The following is a 21925-nucleotide window of genomic DNA, read 5'->3' as shown; positions in this document are numbered from 1 at the left end:
TTTATCGGTCCTGTTTACTACATTTACTGAGTTGAGGCCCATGCCTGAGAAAGTAGCTTGAGTTTTTTGCATAACCTCAAAATTATTGATTATTTTTACAGCCATAGGCAATGTTAGTTCAGCTATTTCGAAAAGTTTGGTTTGCACTTTAGGGTCACAATTAAATACAATTTTGTGCAATAGCATCTGATCTACAACTTTTTGCTTGTCTTCAGCACAGATATTGTGGTCAAATTTGCATGATGAGACCAGATTTATTAATTCAGCATAAAAGTCATTGAACTGTTGGCCAGGTTTTTGTTTGTATTGTTCAAAGGCAAGAAGCAGGGCATTCAAATCCTCTCTATTATCTACAGGTAGCTGGAGTCTGATTGCATTAATTTTGTGGAAAGAATTGGTGCTGACACATGCTTCAAGTGCAGCCCACTTTACAGCGGATTCTCTCAACATAATGCCGATTCGATGTTCTGCGCATGTCTCGTTTAGAACAGGGTTTCCACGTTAACAATTAAGATTCCAATATATCACAGTTTTGTCTGCGGTGGGCGGTGGCCGACACTTGTCTGAGCCCAGAACAGTCGGTTATTATCGCAACCATTGTATAGAACGTCATTTTTTGCGTGTACCTAATACTTATGGTACCAATTTCATGTATCGTCGTGTTTATTCTTATTGCTGTTCATTCTTTGCATGCCCTTTGTATTTGCGTATTAACTTAAACGTGAGTGATTCAAACAATTTGTGTATCATGTGTTTTTATTCATTGGCTCACAATTGTCGTCAATTCTTTTTTAGTTATGCCATGTCAGACTGTCATAACTAGGGGCCGCTATGTTCCAGACGGTTGTTCGCCTGGTCAAACGTCATATAAAAACCGTTCAAGTCTACTGAATATTACGTCATGGAAATTCCTAAAACATGAGCCAAAATTGCGCCATCGTTCGTAAGACTGTGTCAAACCGGTTTAAACCTGTTTCAGTTTGAAACCTGTTTGGACATGAAATGTTGCGTCGCGCTACTGCTGGCGTGCCTTTGAGTTATCACAAATTTTTCTGATTCATTCTCGAAGTTGTTTGTTAGAAGTCGGTCGCACATTTAACTGGTTTATTTGGTGCTTGCTATTTGGACAAACTCTCCGTCTTTTATCCAAGTAATCTGTATCGTAGTGACAGTTTTAGAGGTGTACGGCTTGGCATCTCGATTTCGATAGCCGCGGGCTAATTTTACAGGAATACACTTTAAGAATAGACGTTTCGAGGAGTGTTTCTTTTTCGGTCACTACATGCAGACAAACGGATCCGGGAACTTTATGTTACAATTTTCCCACGAAGAGATTATGGTTTACCGCTGTGACCACCAATGTTTATTGCTAAATTTTCAATTTCTTCTTGGGTTGAGTAATGAGTAGCCTACATCTCTCATGTGCAGAGAACCTTTCATTCATCTTTTTAGCATTTATACAAGAGCATTTCTTGGCAAAATAAATAAAGTAACATCGATTTCATTTATTTTCTGGTGTTTGTCTTTGTAAAATGTGAATGACAGCATGAAGAAAAGCCGCACAATTGTAGCAATTAATGCAGGGACAGACAGGCAAGAAAAAACATAAAACTCAGAATAGCCTTTCGTTGCACCCTTTGATTTGCTGATACCCAGAAAACAATCTGCACGGAACTGGTGCTACGAACCAAACCAAAAAACTTTTCAGAGGTCATAAAAATTCAGCCAAATTAGGACACAAGCTAACTGTCCGAATGATTTGATAGCTGTCAGACACAGTAAATAAAATGAGGCCAATTTATCGATTTTAGTCCGAAATTTAGGCCATCTGGTAACCCTGACGCGGTGCACGATAATTGGCAAAAAAGATGACAATACGAAATAACGAAAGCAACTTCATTTCCCAGGACCAGGAGTGACGCTTAACAGGAAGGTAAAGGTTTGAGTTAGGAATAATGTTAGGGTTTTGATCTTTGCGCAGGACCCATGTTAGGGTTTTGATCTTTTCCAAAATACAAGTTTTTGCTTTCAACAGCTTTAAACTTTTCTCAAATTAGGGCAGAATTCCTTATCTGGCAACACTATTGAGGCTATTGTTACACTTTATAGTGTAAATATAACCACAGCTAATTTTGTTTTTGTTCAGTTGTTTTTATTTTTGGAATTGTAAATTTTTATTCATGCAACTGTGCCATTGATTTAGGAAGGTACCGTACAAAGTACGTATGGAATTATATGAATCTGCATGACTTACCGTAGGTTGTTCCAGTTCGTTTTCAACTGTCTTGGTTTATCTTGATTCTCGGCTGCATAGCCGAGTGATGAGACCCTGGTGTCGCCGTGTGAGACCCTTGAAAGGGCACAGGTTTGACACCACTCAAGAGCATGCGACTGTGTCTTTGGCAAGACACTGAGTGGTATGCTTAAAAGAAATTATGTATGAAAATTGAAAAAAATAATTCAGATTGTGATTGTAAAGTTGTTGCCTAGGCTACAAAACTAGTGTTTGACTTGCTGCTTTGTATTATCATGGTGCGTGCATGGTACTTGAATAAGGATGCAGTTGCAGAAGATCAACAAAATCCAAGCTATACAGAAAAAACAGTTTCATTGAATGAACTTAAAAATATTGGAGTGGAATATTTTGAAGTAAGTTAACAAAATTTTAGCATGTATATATGACATGTTTGACTTTTTTTTGCTTATTTTAGATATTGATAGGACTTTCACAACTTACGTTATCTTAATGTTTTTTATTCCTTTGGTGCGTATGTTGAAGCGCGGGAATGTTTTAACGTTTTATTTTTTTCTCTTGTATTTTAAATGGCAAAATTGTCATTTCCGTAGGATGGCAATTGACTAGTAGACCGTATGGTCGTCTCGTTGTCTCCCTGTATGTATTGGAACTTGTGTAACTTTTGCATTGTGTATATTACTTGCATATCTTAAACATGTACTATGTTCCTGTTACTGACAAATAAAACGTTGATTGATTGAACTTTCAAAAAATACTATCGCAAATAACTTTTACTATCGCAAGATATTTGATCTTATGCCTCTTTGAGTTTACTTATTGAAATGACAATCACTGATATTGACTATTAAATAACAATTCATTATTAAAAATGAAAACAGTATAAGTGTGAAATAGTATATATATAATATGTATGTAAATAACAATAAAATTTATTCAGATTGATGCAGAAACTTATGAAGAGAATGATGCTTTTGAGAACTTACGCAAAGAGAGAGGCTACACATACTCAGATAAGATAACAGTCAGCAAAGAGACTCTGCCTGATTATGACAACAAGGTTTGTTCCTTGCCTGTAAAACTTGAGTTTCATTACTAATGCGATATTTTGCTGATAACAATCACATATTGGGAGCTGTTGTGCAAGTCTCTGCCCTGGACAAAATACTATGACATCATAAATTGGAATTGACTAAAAAAGATAGGGTGAAGTATGTGATTAGCATTTCCATTCAACCATGTGAAAGTTGTTTTATAGCTTCACCTTTTCTGCTGCTTCAGTTTTTCTACGCAATACATTAACGTTATTCTTACAATGTAAAATGTAGCATCATTAATTTTGGAATCTTTTGTATTTGGTATTACAATTTGGGCTGACTGGTGACTATTAAGCTTTGATTCAGTATCTGCAGAAATTAAATGTAAGAGAATGCCATTGGTAGGCAGATGTAAGCTTATTTCAAATATTCGTTAGGATACTTAACTAGCCTACATTTCTTCATCGGTACAATTTTGAAAACCTGCTGGGTACAGGTAACCTTATGAGATTTCTGTTTTAGCACCTGAAATCTGTTTAGTTTTTTGTCCATATTCTACTATAATGCAGTTATTTGTAAAAGTATTCGGGATAAAATGTCCAGTTATTAAGGTAACGATGGTATGGTACTGAAATAACAGTGACTATGATTTCATTGTAATTTTACAATTTACATCAAATGATTGATTGAATCTTTATCCTCGGACTAGCAAAGCTTCTTGAAGAGCTAATCCTGTAGTCCAGTCATTGAAGCAAAAAAAAGTAACTTAATTGGTAATAACTTAATTGGTGTAAAGCTGAAACTTTGCACATTGTTTCTGTTGATTATGTACACTGACCAAAAAAAAATCCCCGTGAAAATTTTTTCTTTCGGGGAAAAAATGTGATCTGCTTTTTTTGAAAATCCGCCATTTTTTTTCTCAAATAGGCGGATAAACAAAATTTGAATATTTTTCCGAAGTATCGTCATACTACGGCTTCTTTAAAATATGATATTATTATTGTCACAATTAATAAGCAAGTAGTTACTCAATAACAACTATATTTGACTTTAACGAAGTGACATTAACAAAATATTATATAATAGCCTACGCTAATGTATAATACAATAAAACTCGGTTAATCCAGGTTCGATTTGACCGGCGATTCCACCCGGATTAGGCGAAGATCCGGATTAACCGATGACGGTTCGATCAAGCCTGACGTTACCTAGATAGAAGGGTATCGGTAAAAATCACCGAAATTGAACGCATTAGTGTGGTCATCTGCCAATTCCGAGACGCGCGATCACCGCATTAGCGACCCAGTGATAGAGTTCTTTTGAAATGCAGTATGCAAGTAAAATGAATGTATTTGTAGACTCTGCGTCTAACGCAAGAACACACTGGCAAAAGTTACATCTTCAGACATGCGTGTCGGAATAATCTGTAGTCACTCAAAACTTTTGAAAATAGTTATCGAAGACGAGTTTCTATGGAAAACTTACAAGAAATCACGGTCAAAGTTTTAGTTTTAGCATAAAATGGCAAAACTGTCGGGCAAATCCGGATAAAGCGATAGAGAAAGCGCAACTTTTGTCCGGAATAGGCGAAGATCCGAATTAAATAATCCGGATAATCCAAAACTGTTTCTCAAGAAAAATATTACAAATCATTTGTACTTCCAGTTTTATCCGGATTAGGCGAAGATCCGGATTAACCAAATTTGGATTAACCGAGTTCTACTGTAGTTCCAAAAACGATAATTTTGTTCACTTATAGCAGGGATCTCTGAAGTACGGGATGGCTCACTTGTTTTTGCCCCGGACACTAGTAGGGTAGATTTTCGAAACCCTGCAAACTTGTTAATGTTCTCTTAAATTAATGTTCTAAGAGGTCAATACATAACGCTGATCCACCACATTTATTTTTTGATGTTTTGAGGGCAACTTAACTCACTTCGTCAGACCACATTGTAGAGATTATTACAAGTATATCACCAATAAGCGGTAGCAAAGTTGGCTTCCAAAGGATAAAATACAATTTGCAGCGATAATAATGTAACAGTGAATGCGTGAAAGGGAAAGTTTCTTCAAATACCGGTACTACACTAAAACTAGACCGTTTTAATTTGATAATGACATTTAACACATCCAACCTTTTTGGAGAAAAAGGCCACATTTCTTTAATAAAAATAGTAAGGTGGTGTGGATACTGGATAGGCTGAACATAACAATGCTTTGACATTTCCAAAAAGGTACAAACAGTTATTGTAACTATTCACCGGATTCGTATCCCAGTCGGGTCAGGCCAGAGACTTCAAGTAGGAACATACATCAAATATCACAAGCATACAAAGTACAAACAACAGAATTCAACGGAGCACGTGGGTCAAGCAATCTACCCACTATTGTGGCTCTGCTTAAACTGATGATTGCAAAAGATTCGATATTAGTTTGCCAGACAGAACACACTGGAAACTGTGTTTATCTTGCAAATGCCGAGTTAATTCAGGGAGTGCCCCCATAGTTTGTATGCACGCTGTGAAGGTTTCGGTTGTAAGTCCAGATCTATGAGATGCTTGCCATTCTTTTAAGAGTTGTGTTGCTTCTTGCAAGTATGCCAATGCTGCATGATTTTCACCATCTACTACCTTCATCCTCATACACATTTGGTCTCTTTTTCTTAAATCTACCAAAACATAACCAGAATTATTTTGTGTATAATATAATATACTTTAGTAGACACTAATAGGGATATACCAGACCTGGATTTTGAGTTCTGGCCAGATTAAAAAAATGCTTTTAAAACCATAACTATTGTGCGACTGTTCTTAGCGACAGTACCTATTTAATTCAGAAACAAGACTTGTAGGGATTTTACGTTTCTATGTCCCCTAGTGTAGGGTTCTGCCTTTCTAATTGTTATATTTTTTGTTTATAAAAGTAAATATAAAGGATAATTTAAAAGAATATTGAGACTCTAAGTCTCTAATTTAAAAGTATACTTTAGAAGGATAATTTAGGCTTCTGGCTGTCTAGTCTAGGGGTATGACTTCCTACAAAAGGCAAACGAATTAAATAGAATCATACATTTTATTGTTTATCAATATTACAAGTTTTAGTATTCGGGGAGTTGAGAAAATACCTAACTAATTTAATTTATTGAGACGGGTGTCGGATGAGTGACATTCTCCCGGCGTGAATTTAACCTTCTCGTTCTAAAATTCAGTCCGTTCGTTTTGCTAGTCAAATTTCGAATGCCTGTCTGAGTGTCTGCATTTTTCAATTCCCCGCTTATATCATAATATCCCGGTAGAGCCTTTTCATGAATAATAGCTATCGTAAGAATCAAGGGAAAAGCTATACCGGTTTCATAGTTATGTCGCTTTAGAAATACAGATGTGTTGAGCTAGATTCTGTGTGAGTGGCGTTTGTAACAGGAAGCTTGACTTATGTTCTATGAGAACGTTAGGTTTTGAATTTGCAGCATTGAAATGCATTTTGCAATAATGATGAATTTTCGGTTAAATGTTAAAATATAAATTTGTTAGTTAAAAACATGGTACATGTTACACACTTCCCTCCTTACGGCAAAATAACAGATAAATAATATTACAATAACTCGGTTATACATGTTGCAACAATATATAGGTGTGTGGTTATAAGATATGTACTTTACAAAGAAATTTGACAATTGTAGGCTAACAATTGCTAGGGGAAGACACATGACCCCCCTCCTTTCGTGGGATGAGGAGATTGGACGCACACATAATTTAACAAGTAGTCGATAACGTGATTGCAGGAATAACAGTCGTTTATCATAAGAGATAAGGCGATGTCTTGAGTTCCCTGGGAGCCGTTTTGGCTTAGTAGGCTACGATATACAATAATTGCAGGGCTGTAATAGGCTACAGTAATTGCGGTTACAGGGGTAACAGTCGTTTATCATAAGAGATAAGGCGATGTCTTAAGTTCCCTGGGAGCCATTTTGGCTTAGTAGGCTACGATATACAATAATTGCAGGACTGTAATAGGCTACAGTAATTGCGGTTGCAGGGGTAACAGTCGTTTATCATAAGAGATAAGGCGATGTCTTAAGTTCCCTGGGAGCCATTTTGGCTTAGTAGGCAAGGCAGCAGTGGCTTAACTAATGGCTTGGGTACAGTTTTACCTCTTGTCCAGGAGGGATACAGTTTTACCTCATGCTCAGGAGGATCTATGAGTTGAGTACAATTTTACCTCTTGTCCAGGAGGGATGCAGTTTCACCTCATGCTCAGGAGGATCTATGAGTTGGCAGCTGCTACGTTGCTGCGTCATTCTTGAGTAAGTATTACGAATAGTTTCAAAATAAAATGCACAAATATAGTAGGCTATACACTATACAGGCAGGTGAGTGTCCTTGACTGTTCATGCCCCGTGTCCGGGGATATAGGCTTGACACTCATAGAAGCAACCATAATAATAATAGAATAGCCGTGAGCTACGCGTGCGCGAGAGTTGTGCTAGGCGAAGATGGCGTTCATGAGAGTAATGTCTTTGAGGACAAGACATGCTATTGAGTTCGAGCAATGTTGAGTTCGAGACTATGACAGCAGTGCTGATAAGCAGTTCAGTTTATGTCTGTTGACGGATGATGAGCAGTGAGCACGACATGAATGAGTAGTCAGCTTGTAAGGTCGCAAGCTGTAAAGCAGACGTCTTGAGCAGCTGGATGCTGCGGCGATGTTGTTGAAGTTGGTGCTTCTTGTGTGAAGAAGGCTTGAGTGCGTAACAATGCAACTACGCGTGGTGTCGCAATGTAGCAGTGGACATGGGATTGACCATGTTGAAAGGTAACGATGCAGCTTCGGTGCATGTTGGCGACTATGAGGTTAGCCGAGTTGACGTCGTCTGCGCAGAGCTTCTTTAAGTAAAGGCATCTCTGAATAGAGGCATCTCACGTGGAGGTAAGTTGATGGGGGCCACAGTGTGGTGGCGATAGAGAATTCTGTCGTGTCATCCGTCATAGTGCTGTAGTCTCTCAAGGTCTCTCGCATCTCATCTAGCAGCAACAGTGTGGTGAGGGGTGCATCTGAAAAAAGCGATACAGAGTAGCATCCGCAAGATACATGTAATAACTAAGGTACGTACATGGTAGTATAACACAATAACAAAAAATATAGCATAAAATTGTTGAAACCACTAGGCGACATGATTTAGTCATGGTAGCAAATGCCAGCTGATGATGTTCTAGAAGCTGTTCAAGTGTGAAAATAGGCAGGAAAAATTGATAGACTGATGTAAGTGTGTAGGCTAAAATGTGATACAATAAAGGGGATGCAATGTCAGTGAATGAGCGAAGTCGTTGAGGACGAATAGCTTAGTTAACGTAGGCTAGGTGAAATGATGAGCACCTAAAATGGTAATAAAATGCAGTGAAAAACAGGTGGTGATGCGATATCAGTGAATGAACAATGTCAGTGAGACATGGCGTAGCTTGAAGTACGATATGTAAAAGCGGTAAATAATAACATAGGGTAAATGGAAATACTACGTAACATGACAGTGTCATGGCGTAGGCTAAGCTTACGGCTAATAGGGCGTATGTAACAGGAAACAGTAATGGTTCAATAGAACATACCGAGATAAAATCGGTAGGCATAAAGCGGCTAGTATGTTTTGTAATGGTTAATCAACGTTTGAACGACGTGGGATGAATGGTGCTGTTTAATCGATTTTAGAACGTGGCAGCGCTCCTGCCTTATCAAGAAACAAAAAATTACATGGCCAAATGCCAACCAAGCTTTTGCACACAAAGTTCCATATTCAGGGTAAATAACTGTGCATATACTGCAATTCCAAACAAAAGAAAAACAGCGGCTAAAATAACTAAACAAAATTTCTCAAATCATGTTAGCTCCTAATAATACTAAAAAAATGGGGGGAACGATAACAACCTTATGTGTCCAGGCGGTTTCGCATGATTTCCCCATGACGCACAAAAATCACGAGTGGTTGCTTGGAAGCGAAACCACAACGCTTTGCAGAGCGGTGCCTGCACGTCTGTATCAAATAAGATTGGGACGGGGTGTCCTGCAATCTGCGATGCCGAGTAAGGCAAAATAAAAGGAATATTAAAATGAGCTAAAAATTCAAGTTACATTTGACACTGCGATTTTTCAACAAAATTACATTGTTATGTTTCCCTGAAAAGGCAACTTGTTGGTAATTGCTAATCAGTTAATCTAATTATTCTAATGTGAACGTCTAAAAATATTACAACTGGCAAATGGCGCTTTGACATGTAAATAAATTGTTGACATCGGCGTCTAAATGGGCTGTCTGCCGCTGAACAATTCGCTTTATTACTTTCCATGAGCAAACAACAAAAATCAGTTACGTTTGACAAGCAATAAATTGCCGGCGTTGCGCTTAAAAAGTACAGTAGGCTACACAAAATTTATTGTCGAACTAACGTGTGAAATGTTATCAAGTAACATGTTTTTAAAATATACTTATAAGTACGTGCTTTTTTTTTTTACCTCAGAAATAAAACATTGTAGCATAGCGTACTTACCAGATTTTTTTTATACCTAGTTTGGAGAAAAATCTCTCTAAACTTACTTGTCTGAGTGTCACCAATGTGGTAGGCTAATATTTATATTACATATGTTAAATTAAAGGTTTAATAAGTTAATTATATTAAGACTGTCTGACTACCGTACCTGATAAATATTCTGTCTGATTTGGCTACACTAAAAATTTTTTCACAAACTAAAAATGTTTTACTTTGTTTGGACGAGCCCCCAGTGTAGGGATTTTACGTTTCTATGTCCCCTAGTGTAGGGTTCTGCCTTTCTAATTGTTATATTTTTTGTTTATAAAAGTAAATATAAAGGATAATTTAAAAGAATATTGAGACTCTAAGTCTCTAATTTAAAAGTATACTTTAGAAGGATAATTTAGGCTTCTGGCTGTCTAGTCTAGGGGTATGACTTCCTACAAAAGGCAAACGAATTAAATAGAATTTGGGTAGAGAGGTAACTCTTTTAAACCAGAGCACAAACCTGTTCATATAACCAGAGGTTGTCATTTACCAAGAAGGCTTGACATCAAGCTGCTATCATACAAAACTTTGCTGTGTTTATGGAAATACAGCACTGGTACTGTATAATACAGTAACCGCTATTTTAACTAACAATACATTAAATTATGTCTATATACAATATAAAGTTTGTTATATCCATAATTATTAGTGAAATAAACAGGTAACCAAGGTATAACAAACATATGTACTTACCCAGAGCATGTTGAGAAGTTCATGCTATACTGCTTGGATTTAATTATACTTTCTTCAAGCTGTGGGCTATTTTCAGAGTCTTATTTTCTTCTAGAGCATAGGCCTACAGCTTCTTGGTGTTTGAGAATTCAGCACAACAGGCTTCACCCAATATTTGTTCATGGCCAACAGTGGGAAGATACATTATTTTCCTGTTAAGAAAGTTGTTGTACATGCAGGCCCGGATTTAGGGGGGGGCAGAGGGGGCAGTTGCCCCGGGCCCCCCGACTTTTGAAGGGCCCCCCTATGTGGAAAAAAATGTGATTTTTTTCCTTTTGGCCTTTAAAGTTTCTGCAAAATTCTGTGCAGTACTGGACTGATGCTACTGTAGACGTAGAGATGGTTTTTCGCGCCGTAGGCGCAAAAAAATTTTTTTGCACGGGGCCCCCCGATCTAAAAGTGCCCCGGGCCCCCCATCAGCTAAATCCGGCCCTGTGTACATGTTTTTGAAGTTGTGTGTAAAGTTGAATAAAATAAACAAACGTTCTCCATTCCGTGTTGGGTGATCAATGCTGTGTGACAACTTCTCATCACAAAGGTCTACAAAAAGCTTCCTAAAAATATATATATGATATCATATAATATACAATATAGCCTACATACACCAGTACCAGTAGTTAGTACAGTTTATAAATTACCATAACACAACAAACTAACCCACACAGAGAAAAAGAGCATTAAAATTATGCTTATAACTGTTATCATCGGATGATGCTATGTATGCACCAAATATTAAAAGCAGTGCAACACGCTGCTTTGACAAAACCAAAATGCCAAATCACACTGGAGATTAGCGACAACTAACTGTCATTAGCTGCCAAAGCAAGCTAATTTTTTGCACACCAAAAATGTCAATTGTCTAAACAACAATTTCTTAAATGCTGCACATGTATCAATATAAGAACATATTTTAGCTTACCTGTTGCAAACATGATTATCTGCACATACAGCTACATGCTTTAATTTCTATACTATCAGTAATAATTACTGATGCCAGCAACTGTGGAGCATCAACGAAGTTCCCTGAGCATTTCATTTAATGAAATTGCATACAATTGTCTTTCTTTATTGTGATGTACCCACTTATCAATGGTTCATCCTTTATTTTCTGCTGGATGATGCAAAATCATTAAATGTTTCCTGTTGTAACAGATCTTCACTCATTTTTGTTATTGCTGCATTTCCTAAGTTAAGTCTTGCAGATGCAGGTTGAGATGGGATCCCAGGCGTAGATAAATACTTAGGAAGACACAGAAAAACATGTGGAACAGCCGTAGGTTTAAAACGTATCCGTTGCAGTTTATCAGACTTGCGAGTAATCTTTCGACTCTTTTTTGTATCATGAGAAGTGGTAATGAAATCATCATTATTGAAATGTTTTGCACACACTCTATGTTTTTCTGTTGGATTCCAATCTTGACGAGGAATTGCTCTAATCCACTTTCGTTATAGAATTTTACCAGCTGGAAATTTGAACAATGCGATTTTTTCAGTGGTGGTTGGTTTAGTTGTTTTATATCCACTTTTACATTTTGGAATATAGCAAGTAAACACCATGGTGTCTAAACACTGGCATAACAGCACTATCCTTAGTTGTATATACTTATTTAGACATTAAGCAAAAGTTATTAACCTAATAAAATCATGTAAAGTAACTGATAGGCTAGTGATATAACGCACATTGAAGGCACTGGCTATTTGACCGGCTCCGGTCTTTTAATCTGAAACACTATTTGACTGATTATGACGTATTCTTTTTCTCTTTTAAAGCAAAGGACGAGAGGAGAAGAAAAAAAGTGCACTGTTTTTATCTTGTAGTGTATAGCCTAACTGTAATGCTTAAATTCACTTGACATTGCTATTGTTGCACACTGCACAGCGACATTGATAGTTCAACCAAAAAAACAGCTAAAACCTTGCAATTAAATATAAGTTGACTACAGTACAAAAAAACACTTTACCATTATGAGAACCTGCAAAAAAAGTATAGCCTACTGGAATAAAACTTCTAAGGTACCGTATGTAGCCTGATAGGTGAAAGGCAACATTGCTGATCAAAAGTTTACAAAATTATTAGGAAGTTTACCAGAACTGGAGAAACAGTAGGCTATGGTACCCACCCTAACACATGTTTATTGCTGATGTAAAAGGGATGACCATGACTACAATCTATGCTTAAAATAACCTGTTTGTACCAGCTAGTGAAGTAATAATAGCACTTGCCACTGAAACAGCTAGAAACAAATTTAAGTAAAAGTCATCTCTCAGTCAGTAGGGTAGCAATTGGTCTTCAGCTAAGTCTCTTAAACCGAGAACCACCACGTTATTGCTTGTACTCATATGTTAGGAATACCATCTGTTATAATAAAATTACACATCATGAGGATTCATCACTTGCTTGCAAAAAACAGACCACTATCGACCCCAAAGAATCACATTCATAATTCTCAAAAACGTGTGTGTTTTTTTTACCCTACTAGTGGCCACTAAAACACCGAAAATTCTCCAGTGAGCGGTCCCGGTATTCTGAGGTCCCTGACTTATAGTCTGGTCAATATATGGTTTGACCCCAAAAAATTCCTACAAAAGGTTTTCCAATACTTTTTCTAATATTTTTCATCAAGAATAATATATTAAAAATCCAGGAGAATCAGAACACCGGAAATTTGTCATTTTCAAGATGGCCGCCAAACAGTATAGTTCATAATTCACTTAATATTTATGCTAGAGCTCTAATTCTGGCGTCTATCGCTGGGTTTAAGGTGGTAAGGAATTCATAAAAACAAATCAAAATGAAATTAACTCATTAGTTTAATGAAAAGACTATATGAAACAAAACCAATAGTGAAACACTGGCAGTACAAGAATCACACACCACTTATTGAGTTATTTACATTCAGTTGCTTAATAAGTCCTGGTCATCATCTTCATCCAGTAATGACTGATTGTACGTATTGACACAGGCATTAAGTTGCACTGCCCACATGCTGAGGTACAGGGTAGATTATTCTGCCTACAGCAGGCCTTAAAACTCGTGTTTTTTTCCGGCAGCCATCGTGGCTTACCGAGAGCTCCTTCTCGGCGGCCAAATCTGCGTGTTTGGAGGCCAAAATACAATAACGATAGCACAAGTACATAGCATTAAACTTGCAACAATGTTAAAATGATCACTTAGCGTTGTTGAAGTCTGGGCGACGTCCTGCAATAGAATCGTTGTACCACACATTAAATGCTTTATCGGGATTGTAATCCGGTATTGCGGGACCATCTAACGACCCTAAATTGTTTTAACTGCTCGCAACTCAGTAAATTGTTTCAACTGCATACCGCCTTTCATAAAACCTGACCATTTATTCCGTTATGATGTCACCATTGAGGGTGTGACCGTGTGAAGTCACTAACCCACAGCGTTCTCAACTATGAAGACACGTGTTTTACCCACGGAGTCAACTAACCTAGTTCTCCTTTTTAACAACGATTCAATGTCCGACAACATTCAATCGATATAAAAACGACAATATTGCCAGCAGATGTAAATTAGCACTTCGGATTAACACTTCGTTAAAATAAACATGGGGAATTGCAAACAAGACTTACAGCGCTGGTGATCGCAGCTGGATATATTCAATACAACAGTAGTGTCTATGATGCTCTGACCTAATTCTGCGTCACTCTTTGATGCTACACATTTTCGACGTTTAATCCACGATCATTCCATTGCGAAATTAAATAATTGGCTAGAAGAAACCGGCGGCCAAAGTTGGCCGATGGAGGAGGTAGCACCGGCGGTCATTCAAGCACTACTTAGCGGCCATGGCCGCCGGCTGCTTTAAGGCTTGCTACAGCTACACCTGACAGTTGCAGTGCATAATCTATGAGGGAATCTGGGGCCGCATTCATGTCCGACTCTGTTGTCACAAACTGACTGCCTTCCAACCCCACCCGCAAGTTTCCATATCACTCTCCTATCCTAGCCAGACCATTATTTGGTAACAGTTCGCAACATGCAAATTGCCACCGTAATATTCAATACGACCTTTCACGGCGAATGACGAATCGTCAGAACGTCTCGCACAACACTCCAATATAACTAATTAGTCCTTGCAAAAACATCTGTTTTAGCAAAACTAAAGCCAGGTCTGTCCGTGAGAACTCGAGTCCCACAAAACAAACAATGAGTCTCACTGTCGAAATTACCATCAAGAATTTGAACACTTTGTTTCCTCGTGACGCAGGACCCACGTTCCTCTCTGTTTTTCTTAAGGTGTATATCGATTGGGTTGGTGGAACGTTTACGACAGTCTATGTTTACTTTTTGACCAGCTGTCGCAACAATTTTGTCCCCTCTATGAGTACTGGCAGCATTAATCCCATCAGCACCCTTTTGGCGCAGTACACTGGAGGCTTCAGAAGCTTGAGTTTCCTTGTCGCAGATCGCAATTTTTTGCAGGCATTTTCCCTGAACCCTTTTTCCGTGTATCCGTAAACTTCCTCCGGCAATCACGGTGGACCAAAACTTTGCCAATGTGAAATAATTGCAGTATGAAATTTACTTTTAAATGAGCACCAACACAAACAATAATTTCCTATAAATTGAATAATTCAGTATTTGTACATCCGCCATTTTGAAAAAAATGGCGGAATTTCGAAAAAAGCGGATAACTTTTTTTCATCAAAAAGTTTTCACTGGGATTTGTTTTTGGTCATTGTACACAATGAACAGAACCAATGCGCAAAATTTCAGCTTTACACCAATTAAGTCAAAGTAAAACCCTTGAACTACTGGCAGTTTCACATACCGTACTTGTAAAGGCTTTGAATCACTGATGCAGGCCCGGTCACCGAGATTGACAGAGTGAATATTTACTAAAAGTAGTTTTGTTCAAAGGTGCAGGTTTGATGCAAGAAAGATTCAATATGGTAGTTAATTTACGGTAATTGGGGCACACCCCGCACAGGCAGGTCCATGAATGTAGATTAAAGTTAAAGTCAATCTTGTTTACCTAAGTTGAACGTTTTTGTTGCCTGTATTGTTGTACACTGCCAAGTTGATGACTGTGGAGTTATTAAACCAGGGGTCAAGAACCCATGGCTCATGAGCCATATATGGCTGAGGCTCTTTGTAATGGCATCTGGGCTCAGAGAAATTTTATCTTTATTTTTTCTTTCCAATTTAAAGCTGAAAATATGCTCGGAATGCACCAAATTAAATGCATTTTTTTCAAAAGTTTCTGGGGAAGGTTCCCCAGATCCCTCGTTGTTTTTCTTATCTTCAGAAAACACATGGCTCTACTTTTACAAACTCATCACCTGCCACTACATGTTGGCTGTGTTAAGTGTTAAAGCATTAGGCCTATATGGTTCTTACGAATTACGATAATACATTTTCAAAAATGTAGCTTTCATGGCTCCCTTACTTTAAAAGATTCCCGACCCTTGTATTAGAATAATTAGACTATACACCACCTCAGAGATTGTGAGTAATGTTGAAAGTATATTTGCAGAAAAAATTTGGACAGAAAATATTGTCTGCCCCTCCAAAATGTTTTACTTTCCTACGGGCTATGCTGTCTCAACGTCCTGTTGTCATTTTTGTAAGGGTCACTATGACACAGTGAAAATATGTGACGACAGAAGTGGACGGCACAACAATAAAAAGCCGCTGATTTTAATGAATTATTTCTCTGACTAGATTAAAGCATTTTTTGAAGAACATATTCATACAGATGAAGAAATTCGTTATACATTGGATGGAAGTGGATATTTTGACGTGCGTGATGTTAATGACAAGTTAGTAAATCATATGTATATTCAGTGGCGTATCCTGGTTGATTTTCCTTGGCATGCAATGGATCGAGGGTTATAGCCAGTCTAGGGGGGTCTGGTGGCATGTCAGGAAAATTTGCTTTGGGTTTTATAGCTTTTCTTACAATCTGAGCTTTACTTAGCTGATAATTGTTTGAGCTGTATATTGCAAAAATGAAGTTTGAAAATCACTTAACAGCTGAATAATAACATAGAATCACGGATTGCCTCTTAACACTTGAATATTAGTTTATCAGTAAATGAGATGAGCTGGCCGTTAACCATTTCTACTTAGTTAATCACATCTTTATCTGTTTTGTTTTTGTTTTTTTTATCTATAACCTAATACTGGAATAATCTAAAGAATAAAATTCGTTGTCTAGTGTCAGCAATAAAATAACTTACAACTTTCATAATGGGAATGTCTCCGGATGGTGATTTTTGTTTTGCATGCAATTTCAAATCTTGGTCCCATTTGCGCCACACTGTCGTAAAAGAGTGGCGAAAAGGCAAATTGTATTATCAACGCATGCTGAGCTCTCCTCGGTAACCACTTTAACAAGTCGAAATTCTGCCACTAAAAATGACTAGAATGAAACCGCCAACCAATCATAAGCTACGGTTTAAGTGACGTAAAAATGGCGAAAAGAAGATGATAAAAAGCAAATTAAGTGATGGAATTTTTGACAGCTGGTTGGCTTAGGGGTTAGGGCTAGAAAGTAGTTATTTCATTGACGCGGGTTCGATTTCCACCACTGCTATTGTTCTTTTTCTTCTGTAATTACCAAATAAAGTTCAAAACAAGCATTAACTCTCTGGATGAGTGCTAGAAGGGTCACAATTGGACGGTAGTCTCTTATAACATGTTCTGATTGGTTGGCGGTTGCATTGTAGTCATTCACAGTGGCAGAATTTCGACTTGTTAAAGTGGCTACCGCTCTCCTCAGCATGAAGGGTTGCCAGGGTCAGCAAAGTTGCCAAATTTTGAAAACAAACAGTTGTTTCGAATATTGAAATTTAGAGAGCGAGGAGGTTCTGCAATTAACATTTTCAATTTTTACGCATAAATTCGTTGTTCCTGAAAGATTTTTGATTTCATCAGAATTGTAAGGCATGCCTTGCATGCATGAAGAATACGCCACTATTGCTCTTATTTTTACCAAGAACAAAACGAGATGGAGAATAGAAGTGAAGGCCATCGCTGCAAGGAAAGAATCGAAAACCCCACTAGTGGAGACAAAACCGAATTTAAGTGGTGATGATAAGCGTTCATGATCATCATTATTAAACACGATGTCAAAAACAGCCTAGTTTGAGTTGGCACATTATGCCGATAAAGGTTTTTCAATCGTTAAAACGTAAATTCTGACTCTCCATGCTGAGAAAATATAATCCCAGTATTGTCCCCTTTGTGTGGTGGCACATGGACAACATAAATAGTGCACTTTTGGTCTTCTATTACTCTTTTTAACAACAACCAGTATGAGTTACTAGATATGCTTCTGACTTGTAAGCTGTTGATTACCGTTTTTGGTGATAGCGCTCTTTTTTACTTTCTCCACCTAACGTAGGGATCTAACGCAATGTCTGTCATGTGTGCATTTCTTCATTCTGGCATTCACAAGAAAAGATAGATAGCTTGGCAGACGCATTGGTCTATGCGATTTAACATCTTCCATGCAGATTGAATTGATAAGCGTTACAATAAACCTTCATGGGTTATGTGTTCCTCCAAACAAATTTTCGATATACTCTAGAGATCTAATTTCCTATCACTAACATGTTAATAATGCTAAGCATACTCGGTAGATGGATTCGTATTGAAATTGTGAAGAACGACCTTATTGTGCTTCCCGCTGGAATATATCATCGATTTACTTTGGACCACAATGTAAGCTTGTTTGTTAAACTATATGCTTCATTATTCCATTACAATGAGAGCCTACGTCACACCAGAGGGATATGTAATGGATCCCCAATTTCCAGGAAGCCGCGAATCAAAATCAATACGTTTTTGTTTATCCACACATTAGAGTTGACGTTTGTCGGATAAAAAACGTCCTCTTTTAATTTTTTGTATAATTACGTTTGTTGCAAAATGCGTTGTTCAAGCACACCCTGACAGCGGAACACAGCGCTGCTAAGATTTTGCGGTTTCTTTGTGCACACGGCCAGGCGCTTCAACCGACTGAGCTATCGGGACGAATGATGGCAATGCACAACCTTTTTAGTTCTTCAAGTTATTAAAAGCGTTCATGAATCTGGTGACTCAATTTCACTTATTGAATTGCCATGAAACGCCACCGAACTGATGTGAAATTAATGGAAAACTTCTGTTGCAGAATTACATCAACGTGATGAGATTATTTGTAGGCGAGCCGGTGTGGACGCCGCACAACCGACCTGCTGAAGACATGAAAGAGAGGAAGAATTATGTCAGCAAGTTTGTTGCGTGCAACTGAGAGGTCTTTCGTATCGTGTGGATTTCTCAGATTCGCATCACCTTCTATTGAACTATCATTATGTTCATAATTATTGTGTAAATATTTGCCGAATTGCTTAAAAAGAGACAAGGCCGCACAACTTTCAACGTATGATATTCCATTGAATGATGGACAGGGTCGTTAAATTTTCTAATCATTCCACGTAGAAATTCAATAAACGTCACTAACCGCCACCCTCGTTGTTTGTGCCTTTTTATGTTGCTATCTCGAATCACAATAACTTTGCGCATGATAGTGGTTATCTGCAAGTGCAATTATCATTCATGAATCTTTTATGATTTCCCTGTTTTGCTTTGCCAAAGCTCGTCACGATTGTTCTTTTTACAATTTAAATAAAACTATGTTGTGTTGATGGTTTCCCGCCGAAATGGCGCCACAAACAACTAACGTCCTCCAGAGCAGGTCCCCAAACACCGGGTCGCAAGAACACTCGATCAAAATGGCCGTCAAGCATGCGAGTTGGTTGAAAGTAGGCCTATGCCTTCAGCCATAAAATAAATTGATCACAGGAAAGCATTTGCAACCATACACTAATACGTAAAACAGTAGCGGATCTAGGGAGGGGACACTTGGTCACGTGCCCCCACCCCCAAAAAAACGTGTGCATTTTGGCAAAAGTTTCTCGCTCGCTGGATATTCCATATTATTAACTTAAGGAGTGGCATTGGGAACGCACGGTTTGAGGAGCGGATTTAAGGAATAGTAGCCTAAAGGTATTTGATGGCTCCTCCAAAACCAAGATACAGTACGGTACTAATAAAAATATTCAGAAGTAAATCGCTCACTAACTAAAGTTCGGCCTATTTCAGCGTTGGTTGAGGTAGAATGTACCTTGTGTAAGACAGAGATGTACGTATACGCCGCAAATTCTACGCCGTAGACTTTTTGTTTACGCTAACGCTTGCGGCCACATTTTTTCGGATAGTTGTCGCTTGAGGCTACGCCGTAAAGTTTTCGCGGTTTTTTTAGCGCATAGCTTCAGCTGTTTGCATTTTTTTGTATCAAACTTTCCAAATTTTGAATAAGTTGAAAGAATGTTTTCAATGGGCAAAGACATATTGAAACCAAAACGCAGCAAAATTTCAGATGAACACTTTCAGATGCTTGTGTTTCTTCGTGAAAATTCAAAATAAAACTTGTTTGTTTCGAGTGGTTTATACCGTGTGAATGTTTGGCACCTAGCAAACAAAATGAGTTTACGCTAGTGTATGCGCTGACGCCGCCAACTTTTTTTTTACGAGTTACGTTGACGCATACGGCGTATGGTTTTTCGAACGTTTACGCTGAGGGCGTCAATATTTTTTGTATGCGCGTACATCACTGGTGTAAGATACCGGTACGAAAAGGTGGGGACACCGCATAAATAAATTTCCAAAATCTTACTGAAAGTTCACACAGTAGACTGCGTAGAGCAAACCGGGGCGTGTTGTCACAAATCAACATGTATCACGTTTTGTACCAAAGGCATGAAATCACGTGGTTTCGACAATCTCAGCTGCATGTCATATATGCTTGGTATGATGAAAAGCTTATCCAATGGTATCTTTCCTGGTCAGTCATGACCATACCTTAGTTTGCCAGACTATTTTTTAGTTTAGTTGGAAAACCTAATTTTGCCTAAACTTCAATAACACCCCTCATAATTTCTGCTTTGGTGACAAAATTCTTAACCTTCACTGCTTGTACGAAGGACTGAAAATTATGCCTTTCACTGAAAACTCGCGGTTACGTTTGATTTATCGCATGGAAGTCGTGCTGTGCATGGAACACGCCCCGATTTTCCTTAGTAGGCTATAGGCTACATATTTCCGGGTCTGCTGCTATTCGGTGAGTTCCTAACCTCTAACCCCAAAAAACCTAACCCTAAAACGGCAATGATAATTAGGCTACGGTAGGAGAGAGCTGGTATGGTAGTAACACTTTTTGCAAAAAATGGAATAACTCAAAGGATTTTCATTACAGACTTTTGAAAGTTTGACACTTGATTCGTATTTTCTTACGCTACGACATGTAGTCCTTGTCTTCTCTATGTCGCCTATGTGTCACCCACGCGAAGGTGCTACATCAGAGACACCCATTTGTTACAACCATACCCAACAGTGGGTATGGTTGTAATAAATGGGCGGTATGGTTGTAACAGCATGCTGAATGTGTTAAAATTTAAGTACAAAACAAACATACAGTAGGGTGCGTCGTGTGCCCCAATGTTCATATTTTTTGTATTATTTTTTTTTAATGGTGAGGTTTCACTGAAACAACAATAATATGAAGTTTCAGCAAAAAATATTAATGTTTAGGTGCTCCACATTGCAGTTAAAAATACAGGAATTTCGACTCCCATACTCCATAAATACCTTGTTTTAACATAACACATAACAATACGATTTTTGCTCTATGAACTTTGAAAACTGATTTAGAGTAATTTTGGGGTGCTGAATCCGAATCTGCCCTCAGATTTATCCTATCACTTCAGGTATGTGAGATATGATGACAGCAAATTGTTACTTTTGTCAAAAGTGGAAGATTTGACGTTGCGTTTATTGCACATACATATTTTGCTATATGCAGAAATCCAGGCCATGTCGTGCATAAGTAGCTGAAATACACCAAATATAATTTTGATACCAATTTGTTTTCTAACTAAGCAACATTATTAACCATGCAGTAATAACAATCTAAAAGGGAGGCTAAAAGTATAACTGACCCCCCCCCCCCCCCCGTCAAAGGTTTGCATGAAACCACGAAGGATTAAGTAGGCCTGTGGCAATGCTTGTACAGTAACCTTACTTAGGCTGTTTTGGTCTGTCTAACACTAACCATTCGTTATAGCACTGCATATGTTGGTGGTGAACGCAATGCCAAATCTTCCACTTTTGACAAAAGTAACCATTTGTTGTTATCATATCTCACAAACCTGACGTGATCTGAGGTTAGATTCGAATTCAGCACCGCAAAATTACTCTAAATCAGTCTTCAAAGTTCATGGAGCAAAAAATAATTCTTTTTTTGTTTACCAGTGTAATATAT

General features: G+C 38.0%; 1 protein-coding gene across 1 annotated transcript; it reads left to right on the top strand.

Moving 5' to 3' along the window:
* Positions 1 to 2468: 2468 nt before the first annotated feature.
* Positions 2469 to 19255, top strand: LOC145768509 (acireductone dioxygenase-like). The gene is made up of 5 exons (XM_082580016.1): positions 2469 to 2649; positions 3195 to 3314; positions 16282 to 16379; positions 18204 to 18285; positions 18737 to 19255. Exons 1-5 carry the CDS (start codon positions 2530 to 2532, stop codon positions 18854 to 18856), a joined length of 540 nt encoding a protein of 179 aa, XP_082436142.1. The 5' UTR covers positions 2469 to 2529; the 3' UTR covers positions 18857 to 19255.
* Positions 19256 to 21925: the final 2670 nt, after the last annotated feature.

The sequence above is a fragment of the Aplidium turbinatum genome, chromosome 4 (assembly GCF_918807975.1).
Source record: "Aplidium turbinatum chromosome 4, kaAplTurb1.1, whole genome shotgun sequence".
Lineage (NCBI taxonomy): Eukaryota > Metazoa > Chordata > Ascidiacea > Aplousobranchia > Polyclinidae > Aplidium > Aplidium turbinatum.
The sequence above is the reverse complement of the archived record's forward strand: the minus strand, read 5'-3'. Positions and strand labels throughout refer to the sequence as shown.